Source organism: Chaetura pelagica, unplaced genomic scaffold (assembly GCF_000747805.2).
Source record: "Chaetura pelagica isolate M959 unplaced genomic scaffold, ChaPel_1.0 scaffold328, whole genome shotgun sequence".
In the NCBI taxonomy this organism is placed as follows: domain Eukaryota; kingdom Metazoa; phylum Chordata; class Aves; order Apodiformes; family Apodidae; genus Chaetura; species Chaetura pelagica.
In genome coordinates this window covers 696,498-707,079 of record NW_009954216.1, presented here as the reverse complement: position 1 = coordinate 707,079, position 10,582 = coordinate 696,498, and the positions used below count along the sequence as shown (strand labels likewise).

At 41.2% G+C, this 10,582-nt stretch overlaps 1 protein-coding gene across 1 annotated transcript in view; it reads left to right on the top strand.

The window, feature by feature from the left end:
• Window positions 1–1,074: 1,074 nt before the first annotated feature.
• Window positions 1,075–10,582, top strand: part of IL5RA (interleukin 5 receptor, alpha) — a 12,536-nt gene continuing 3,028 nt past the window's right edge. Inside the window, exons 1-8 of the mRNA XM_010003368.1 lie at window positions 1,075–1,156; window positions 2,443–2,588; window positions 3,127–3,265; window positions 3,787–3,919; window positions 3,995–4,185; window positions 5,141–5,286; window positions 5,923–6,058; window positions 7,210–7,306. Of these exons, the coding sequence (XP_010001670.1) occupies window positions 1,075–1,156; window positions 2,443–2,588; window positions 3,127–3,265; window positions 3,787–3,919; window positions 3,995–4,185; window positions 5,141–5,286; window positions 5,923–6,058; window positions 7,210–7,306 (1,070 nt within the window). The remainder of the gene's footprint in view (window positions 1,157–2,442; window positions 2,589–3,126; window positions 3,266–3,786; window positions 3,920–3,994; window positions 4,186–5,140; window positions 5,287–5,922; window positions 6,059–7,209; window positions 7,307–10,582) is intronic.

Sequence of the window (10,582 nt, the reverse complement as noted above, 5' to 3'; positions counted from 1 at the left end):
AAAATATGAATATAGACATTGAGTGGGTTTGGGCATTTAGAAACACAGAGAGCACTGCAAATTGTGTGCCATTTTAATGAGCTCAGCATTCATACTCCATTTTGAGAAACAGTGACTGCACAGCAGAACTACTCCAACTGTGATCAACTGGAGTGCTTCCAGTCCCTGGGTTATTTATTGGAGGCTCAGGGAGAACTGATGGGTTAAAGATGCTTTCTCTGCTCATTACCATCTGAAAATATTATGTTTTCCATACAAGCAATTGCTGTAGTGCCCCAGGGAAGCTGTGCGATTGGGCTGGGAGGGCATATTTCTCTTTGCTAGGAACATTTTGGAAAGCTGCTGTTCTCCATTTCCACGTTGTTTATAGCAGGTTATACATGAATGATTACGTGCAGATTTTTTTTTTTTTTTCTCCCAGTACTTCATGAAATAGTCTGTAGGAAGAATAAGAGCATTCTGGTTTTAAGCATTAAAAATGGTTGATCGTTTAAATTAGAAACAAACAAAATAGTTTGTCTTACACCAAATAATTAACACTGGTGAATTAGCCTTGAGGTGAGCATGGAGACTGCTTCTTTAGTGAGCTTTACTGAAATAGGAACTGGAAAGTAAATTCTAGTAAGTAGCCAATTTATATACAGTGGCAGCTAAAAATATGGTTATTTCTGTAGTTGGAGTAAATGGGACTCTACTGAAAGCCAATATACCTGGACCTGACTCCCTCCTCTCCATGGAGAGATGCTGTAATTCCGTGGCTGCTGCTCTGAGTGTCCACACATGACAATGTTTGAAGCCAGTAGCTTTTTCAAAGAGGGAGCAAAAAGAAATGTCGTTGGTGGTACCTGTATTAAATGTAGCTACGATGAGATGTCTCTTCCTGCAAGGAAAGGAGAAGAGTCATTCCCTTGCAAGGCAGCAGTTCCATTCCTTTGATCATGTGGATATACCGTGCTCCATGGTTTGTGCTTCTAACCCTTGGGCTTATGTTCATTTTTAGCTCTTGGCCTCTGTAAAATGGTGACACGGCACAGAAGCTGGTATGTGGCTGTCCTCATTTACCATCTAGAGATTATGGCCAGAGTGGGAAGAGCTTTTCTGATCCTCCTTTGGACAACAACCCTGGTTCAGCCAGACACCCTTCGGACTGCAGAAGGTACCTCATCTTCCTTCCTGCCAGCATGAAGCTTTGGCTCCAGTGGGTGGGGGACCAAGGCCCCTCTGTGTCTTGCTCAAATGCACTATCCTACACGTGAATCAAACAGCCCATGGCATGCCATGAGGACAGGACCACAGATGACCAGACTGTTCAGATGCTTCCTGGGACAGCTGTACCCTGTCTCACTTAGATTGCTTCTGGCCAGCTTTGAGAAGGAAGTACCATGTTTGCTCAAAGGAGGAAGAACCATGTAGACACAAGCCCATGCCACTTGCCCTCTAGGCTGGACTGTAGTTCATGGCTTGGTTTATTCAACTATTTAAACCAGCTGGAGCAAAGGCATTATTCCAGATGGCCATGCTACTTCCAGGAACAAATCTGCAGTTACCTGCAGAAACATGATGACACAAAGTGTCCTCGGTGTGTCCACAACCATTTGTTGTGGGCATCTCAACAGGGAATATTTTAAAGGAAGCACTTCAGGGTTTGGGGGTTTTCTGCTCCTTCATGAGGCAGTTTTCCTAATTGCAAAGTGCATGCTTGAAAATGGAACTACTGGGCCTCAGAGTCTGAAATCAGGGAGAAGTGGGGACTGATGTATCTCAGCTGCCTTGAAGATGGCAGATAAGGGAGGACAGGCTCTGAAGAACTGTAGAAATGGAAGTGGAGCATATTGATTATTTCATTGCCTTGCTATTTATATGCTAACATTTTCCCCCAGCATGAAATCTTACTCATTTCCATATGAACTCCAGGAATCCCTCTTGTCCTGTCACGTAAATTACCACTCCCATCTTTCTTTCCTTTGTGCTTAATTCCTTTGCTCATCATTTTGCTTCTTCCCTAACATACAAGTTCTTCCCTCAGAAAGCCCCCAGTTCTGCTCTTCTGCAGGCTTATATGGGTGAGGATTGCTCTTAGGGCTGATCACTTGATCAGCCTGTTCAGTGCAGATTCCATCTGTCTGTCTGGCTATGACAAACAAGTTGAAAAGCCTGCACCTAATTAACAAACCAAATGTAATATATCATTGTGATTTTCAAGTTGAAACTGTTATAAAAAACAATTTTTTAAGCTAACTTTTAAGTAAACTCTTATTTAATGCAGTTTTGGTTGTTAAAGATTTTTTTCAAGTATTAGAAAGATTTTGTAAGAAGCTGTTGAGAGAATATGATATTGAAATGAAATTATTTGCTTGCATTGCTTGTTGCTTCTGAACAGCTGTTATTCCCAAGAATTCACTGGCTTACTGTGTTATGCATATTTTTGTTTTTCCCTTACAGTTCAGGTTTTCCCACCTGTTAACTTCACTCTCACAGTCTCTGCATTAGCACAAGTACTTTTACACTGGAAACCAAACCCTAATCAAGAAAAAAACAACTATACCATCAGATATGATGTGAAAATCCTAAGCCCTGTGCCTGAAGAGGTAAGATAAAAAATAGGTCCAGTATCCTAAGAAGGAAAAAACTTGTTGCAGCAAAGCAGGTGCAGTAGGCACAATATGTCTATTGATCAACTGACAAATTGAATCACTTGTTCTCTTACCTCATAAGGAAATACTGGGAGCACTGGAGAGATTCCTGAGTACAGCCGTGCTGGGACAGGGTTAGCCTGGGAATGGGCAGTCTCTGCAGCCTTCATCTTGGGAGGGAGCTGGATTTTAGGGATTGCTCCCTGTTCAAGCCAGCTCACTCAATTCACACAAACAAACACCATGGTATCTTTAGCATGTCTGCCCACAGCTCCGTGCTACAGACACGTTTGGGTCACAGGGGTCCTGCTGTCCTCCCTGAGAAGCTGGGCGGGTTATTGCTATTCTCTGGCTTTATACACTTTTAATGTAACCAGTTAAGCTGGCTGGCTGGTTTGCCTCTTTGCAAGGACTGAATCAGTCTTTGTAGGCCCCTTCATTCACCTCCCATCATGCGTGATGCTCACTGAGCTTTTTCTTTGCTTAATTCAAGTATGACACAAAGAGGACTCGGAGCGTCCGAACGGCTCCACTTCACAACGGCTTCTCCGCACGCGTGCGGACGTTACTTCTCCACAATGACCTTCTGATGAGGAGTGACTGGGTGGAGGAAAAACTCCTGCCTCTGCCAGGTAAAGGAAAAATGCAAGGGAGATCTGCATTTTGTGTTCTGCCCTGGTCTGGGGACTAGACATGAAAAGGTGACAGGTTTAATACTTGAGAAACACGGCAGTCTCCCTTCTGCCAGCTGCACCGATTCTCAAAAATTATTTGGTTCAGGCCCTTCTCTAGTGCTGTGGAGCCAGGAGCACAACCTGGAGGTGCAGAACAAGGAAAACCCACATCAAATTTCCTAACCATTCCTTGCTACGGCTAAGATAATCTACTCTCATACACTGTAGGATATGAAAAGCTCCTGTTGCCTTGGTGTATGTGAAATACAGTGACACACAGTGCCGTACAGCTTTGCTTACCCTGTTTGGGAATCTTCCTCCATCCATAACTGACAGACCTGTTGTAAGGAAGAGAATTGGATACAATGGACAGATATGATGGACTGAAGACTGTAATCAGAATGTTCTAGAAACAGGAATTTCTCATGACTCTTGTAATAAGATTTTTGTTTCTGCTTAATAATTTCTTGGCTCTGTAGGTGCTCCAGAAACATCTGTCACTAACTTGTCCTGTGTTACTCACATCACTATTTCCAGTGCTGTTTCTCTCCATTGCACTTGGCTTCCTGGCCAAGGGGCACCAGAAGATACCAAGTACTTCCTATTTTACAGGTTGGTGTTTTCTCCCATTTTAGTCAGCAATGGATTTCTTTAAGAGCATCATGTCTCATAAGTGTTTTCATTTAGATATGAAACATACACTGAAGGATGTCAAGATTATATCCAAGACAAGTGGAGCAGGAATACTGAGTGCAGATTTTCAGTGACTCGTATTGATCCTGATGAAATTGACAACCTCATTGTGATACATATTAATGGCTCTAGCAAGTATGCTGCAATCAAACCTTTTCAGCAACTGTTTAACCAAAATGCCATTGGTAAGTAGAAATTATTATTATTTTATTTTTTTTTTTAAATGAAAAACATGGCAGGGTTTTCAAAAGATTTATGAGAGAACGTTACTGGATTGAATAGTTCTTGATGCAGGTAAAAGTATGTGCTGTTTTTGCTTAGACATCTTAATGTAATTGGAAGAGATTATAAGACAGAAATGGATTGTTTTAACTAACTTTAAAACAGAAAATACCATTTGTTATTCAGTTTGTTAGCAAAAGTATTATTTCCAATAGTAATTTTCAATTGATTTAGTCCAAATACCTTCAAGTACAGCTTCTACTACCTTTTATTTTAGTCTTTCTTTGAAAGGAAGAAAACACATGATGTTCAAGGTAACCATGTCCTTTTAAAGAAAGGCATTAGACTGTTGAATAAAAGGTAGTTTCAGACAAGACATCATCTTTCATCCACCCAAATGATTTAATTTCCATCATCAGCCCCATGCCTTTTCACTATTTTTTTTTGTAAACAGGTTGCTTTTCCTTCTTCATGGCTTCACTAAGATAAAACAAGAGACTTACTTCCTTCTTAGAAATCATTCCCATAATAGCTGCTGATCCATTCTTTTAAATTTGTTCCAGTTTCCAGTAACTTTCCTGGTTACATCTTTTTCTTTTTTCTTTTTTAATCTGGAAAAAAAAATAATAAGTTTTTCTAACTGTTCTATCAGTAATTTCATGTTTTTATGAAAATTAATTTGCTAAAATCTCCCTCCCAGTAACATAGTTCCTAAAACTTCTAAGTGGATTTTAAAAAACTTTTCCCTTAACTATTTTCTCCAATGGAGTTATTCCTAAATCCTTATCTTTTCTTTCAAAAAATGTGAAATAAACTCAAGGATTATAGGTCCTACTCTCAGGTTATAAAGTGCTCCAACTGTTAGTATTTAAACATTGCTCTGTAAGTAACTTACCAGCCCAAATTTTCTTTTTGTAGAGAAAGTGAATGTTCCCAGAAATGTCACTGTATTCTTAGAGCAACATGACCTCGTGGCCACATGGGAGAAGCCAATTTCTCCTTTCCAAAAAGAATGTTTTGAATATGAATTTTACCTCTTCAACTTGAAGTCAGGTAACAAGCAGGTAATTAATTGCTTCTCTGATGCCCAAATATTACATCTCATTCCTGTCTCTGAGCTGTCCTATACAGCTGGAATTTGCCTTTATGCAACCAGGTGAAAAAAAAAGCTTTATATTCATGGATATGTTATGTATTTTAAAACATTTAAAATAAAACCTGCTACTAGTATATTTTTGAAGTGATAGACTTTTGGTAGAGCCTGTGTCCCATTTGTGACCAGGCCTCACCAAAGCCAAAGCCTCAGTTTTCTTTTTCTTTTCCTCTCTTTCTGGATGTCATTTCTGTCTGCAACAACTATCCCCAAGAGAGAGGGACAAAATTTGGAGTTACTCAGTTTTATGCATCTGGATTCAGAACAGTAAGAGGAGGGACAATTCTGAAGGTCCAGCAAGAAGTGTCTGAAGGAAGAATGCAAAAATGGGGCATCTTCAAGGATTTGCCCTGAAATATTGGTGTATTAGGAGAGCAAATACATCCAGAAAAATAGAGATCTTCCTTCAAAAGCAAGGCCAGATGCTCACTGTTAATCTAGTAGAGGAGCATTAAAAAAATAAAAAGATAAACAGGACTAAAGTTTGTTTTTTGAATTGTTTAGTTTTGGGTAACCTCTAAGGGTACAGTATCATTTTTCCAAACAGACCCTGAAAATATCCTCAAACGAGTTCAGACTGCGGGTTGATGTGACCAGCAGGTATTCAGTACAAATCAGAGCCAACCATTACTTGTGTTCTGCAAGAGGATTTTGGAGTGACTGGAGTGAAATTATTTATGTTGGTAAGAATTACATGCTTCTGTCCTGTAGTGAATATTATTACATTGCCGGAAACCAAATGCTGCCCAACCTTGAGCATGCACAACAGCAGGTAATTTTAATAGAAACCAGGAAAGTAGGTATGTGAAGATGCCAAGGGTAGTTAAACCTGTGTTACATTAAAAATAGTCTCCCAGAGAAACGTTTGGGTATGTGGAAGGGTTTTTTTAGACTGTGTTATATTTTTATATGCTTATGTTTTCAGAGACTGCTTTAAACTAGCTCAGGCCTAAGTTCTGAGTAAGTTGCATTACTTTTAGTTGCATTACTCCTTTAGTTTTCACATGTGCTTCCCTGGAATGCAGTGTGATGTTCATGCTGGAAGTTTACATGAATGATCATGTCAACTATTAGTTTACTGGAGCTTTCTGAACTCTCAAATGTCAGGGGGGTGGGAGAAGAGCATGGCTTTAGCACCTTTGGAACACAACAATTTATCCCACTTTGTTCTGTATTTCCTACTTGCTGAACATGTTTTTTCTGGAAATAACAGTTTCCTTATCATGGCACGTTATCAACTGTTTCTTCTTAAACATCCTCCTTTGTTCTTATCTTTTGAGTTTCTTAACTTCCTGGTTTTCACCAAAAAAAACAACCCCAACACATGTCCCCAACACCCTCCTGTTTACTGCACTTTTCTCCCCCATTTCTAGTGAATGTGATTTAATCACATTCTGCTGCTTCAGGCAGCCCAGGCCAGTATTTTCCTCAGGGAAGGTCTGCTGGTCTTAAAGTTGGTCTCATCTCAGTATTTCCCAGATAAGTGTGTGAGGCTAATAAGGAGGCCCAGTTTTCTTAATTAATGAGATGTCTGGTCAGCCCCCCTGCCCTGGGTGAGTGGTCAGGTCACTGAGCCTCTCTTCCCAAGGGCCTGGCAGTGCTGTGGACCCAGGTGGGAGGCCAAAGGGATGTGTGAAGGCAGCAAAACAAACCATTTGTGCCTGAGATTACCAGCAGACAGAGTCTTTGCTGACTAGGTACAAAGTCTTTATCATTTGCATGTCAATATAATCACAGAATATATTCCCATAAAACAGCTGATTAAATATTTTCTAAGAGTGTGTTTAAAATAATCTGCACTAAAATGAAATATTTCTCTTTTCTTGAAATTCAGGGCAAAACAAACTGGAGAATCCCATCTCCTGGATCCTTGCTGTGCTTTGTGTGTCCATGTGCTGCATATTCCTGGTTATTGCTATTATATGCAAAATGTAAGTATCATGGTCTTCTTTTTAATTACAGTATAACTAAGGATCTGGTGTTCAACAGGTGTGGGGGGATGTTACAAGCTTTGCTACATTTTAAGAAAGTTTGGTATTCAAGTATAATTATACAGAAGTACTAACTAAGTAATAAGCAGCCTCATTAATTATCATGAATAACATTCAGCAAAATTGGCAGGTAAGAGAGTTATTCCTTTTAATCTCACACAACAAAACCATATACTGAGTGAGGATGAATTTGTTAAAAATCTGTTTGTCCTTGCCTTGTTTCTTCCCTGGAATGGGTCTGGTTGGGTCAGTGATGTCCCCAGGAGGATTCTGTCTTTAACCCTAGTGAAAGCTGCTGAGAACATCTTTCCTGGCTAAAATGTGCAGACCCCTATTTTCTCAGTCTTGCTGAGCTCAGCCTGGAGGCCTGTGCTCTACATTGGGCACTGGAGTCTGCATTTCACTTGACATCAGGGAGTGTGGTTGATGCTCTGAAGAGGTGAACATTCTATTTCTTAGTGTTTGTTGCTCCTCTTTACCTCTTAATAGGAGCAAGTGCACCAAGCTATTGTTTGCTTGGAGTTTTGAAACTGTTTAGTTTATTATTTATTACTACAGAGGCTGTGGATGCCATGTAGTAAAAACATGCCATACAGCCAAGGGGCTGTGAAGAAACCTGGATACATTCTGGGTTTCTGTGGCCAAATCATAAGTGATTAAATAATGAATCAAGGTAATTACAAGCTCCTCCCCTGACACATGCACGAAGCAGCAATTACCAGTCCACAATAAACAAAGCTCCCAGTAATGTAAGTGCTGTCCTCAACTCTGCTAATTCCTTATTTATTTCTTTAATGCCTTTTAATTTATGTGTTGGTCATCCTGATGTGTCTTTGGCTATTTTCCTTTCCATACACATTTCCTTTATCAAATAAAGGTCCTGTCTACAGAAATGTTATATTAGAATAACTGTTATTAATTGTCCCTGAAGTGTCTGGTGTCTATGATAACCTGTTCTAAAGTCAATTTAATTAGCATAGCAGGTCTCAATATGCAATCCTTTTTGGAACACGATAGATTATTAACTCCACAGAGAGTTTATTCATGTTGTGTTTCATACCCACTTGTTCCCACCTATGCAGCCTTGATGTATTGGTGGAAATCCCCAAACTGCTCTTACTCACATCACTGATTCTTTCATGGCTTGACCTGCCTTTGAAGCTGGAGCTCCTCCACTTCTCCAGCACCATCTGCACCAGCTCTCTCCTCTCTCTGTAGGACAGCAGATCACCAACACCAGTTAGTAGCAGTCATACCACTCCATGTTTTCCTGGGGAGTTCTGCAAGTATTTGGATGTTATGCAGTAATCCCCTGTGGAGATCCTGACACAGATACAGGGAGAGAAACAGGTGTAGAGGAAGAGTTCCACTTGAGGATCAGCTTGAAGATGCTGCACTAATGTATTTTATGAATTTTAACACATTAGGCAAATTCAGCCTGGATTTCCAGGTTCAGCTGCTTGATGTTACATGGGTTGTTTCCAGGAGTTTGTCTCTGCCTGGCTAGTGTATCATTCCCTGGCACCCAAAGGCTCATTCCATTCCATCTTTGCCAAAGTGATTAAAGTGTTACCTGCCTGCTGCACTGAATTTCATGAAGTTCCTTGCTTTACTCCTCCCTTCCCAAGCTGTTTCTTGCTCAGTGTCCTTGCCACTTATCTAATCTCCCAGCCTGCCCTGGAGAGGGTGGGTAAGAAGATGAAAGGCAGTGCTCATTTGTTGTATCTGCAGATATTAAAAAAGAAAAATAGAGCAGGTTCTCTAGACCACAGTTTCATTAGTACTCTCAGTTTTTACTGCTCTTTGAAATTCATGAAGTTTACCATGCAATTCAAGCCACAGAATCATTTCAAATTCCATACAATTTGAAGCCATTAGGAGGAATTTCATTATAGCAAAGTTCCATACATTTTTCTGTGTACTTCCTGGTGACTGCAAGCACCAGATGTACAGACCAACGCTTGGGAGAAGTGCTACAAGGCAAAGGAGCCCTTTGGGACTGTTGAGATAGTCTTTTTCCTTCACCTACTTGCAGTAGCTGATAGGGTTATTGTCTTGATAAAAAGCAGAACTGAATGTTTTCCTAGTTTGCTCTGTCTTTATGAATGAGCACCTTCTGTACTTCCTCAGGCTGTGCCTTAGAAAAACATTATCTCCTGGAGGTGAGCCCACAAGAGGATATAGTTCATCACTTGCTCCCAGCTGCTCTCCACTAAGTTGACATGAGGACAGTCAGTAGCCCTTCATAGCCCGAAGTCAATGTGGTCATCCCCACCTCCACCAGGCACCCCTCCCTCTTCTGCACCACTCTCAGGTCCATGAGCAGCAGCCACCAGCCACTGCTGCTGAGGAGTCGTTTGGAAAACGTCAGGGGAATCTCAGGGGAGGCAAGACACTGGGAAAGGGCCTTCAACATACTGTGGAAACAAATATTTTATCAGTCTCCTTGTAGCAGTTAGAAGAGGGAAAAGAACTTGTTCTCTGACTTATCTTTATTTATCTTTGCCCTTTTCATGTCACAGCCTGTGGGAAAAGTGGCAAATTTCAGGATGACAGACACAGCCCAGGAGCTGAAACACCAAGTTAAGGCATAAGGGTCCCTTGGGGTGTTTCCAAAGCCTGAAGGTCCAAGTAGTGCTAATGGAAAGGGCCAAGCTCTAACCCATGTAGAGACAAGCAGAACTAACAGGAACTTCTTGTGACAAGATATTTAATCACATAACTCCAACTTTCAGTCTCCTGCACAACAGAACAGAATGGTTCAGAGGCCACTGCTGTCACCTCCCCCAGCAGCACCTCACTGCAGACACTCTTGCACCTGAGGGGCAGGCAGTCCCCACCAACACAAGTGTCCTTCTTCCTCATTCTGTTGGGTTTTTGTGCACCCCTCCTGAAGTGTTCCTATCCCAGAAGCAACATGGATCTGATGCTTTTTGGTGACTCAATAAATCATTTTGATATGACTCTATCAAAATCTTGTACTGGCAAACAGCACAACGAGAAACGCGCCCATTCCCAACAACCCCAAACCTGGCTGGGTACAGTGCACAGCAGCAGCTCAAGTCAAAACCCCACTCAGAGCTGAAAGACAACACAAGTGAAATCATGTGGCCTCCAGGGCCTTGCTCCTGAAGGCTTAGAAGGCATGATGGAGTGCAGGAGCCATGAAGGCAACAGCCCTTGCCAACCTAAGCTGTGCTCACAAAGACCTGACCT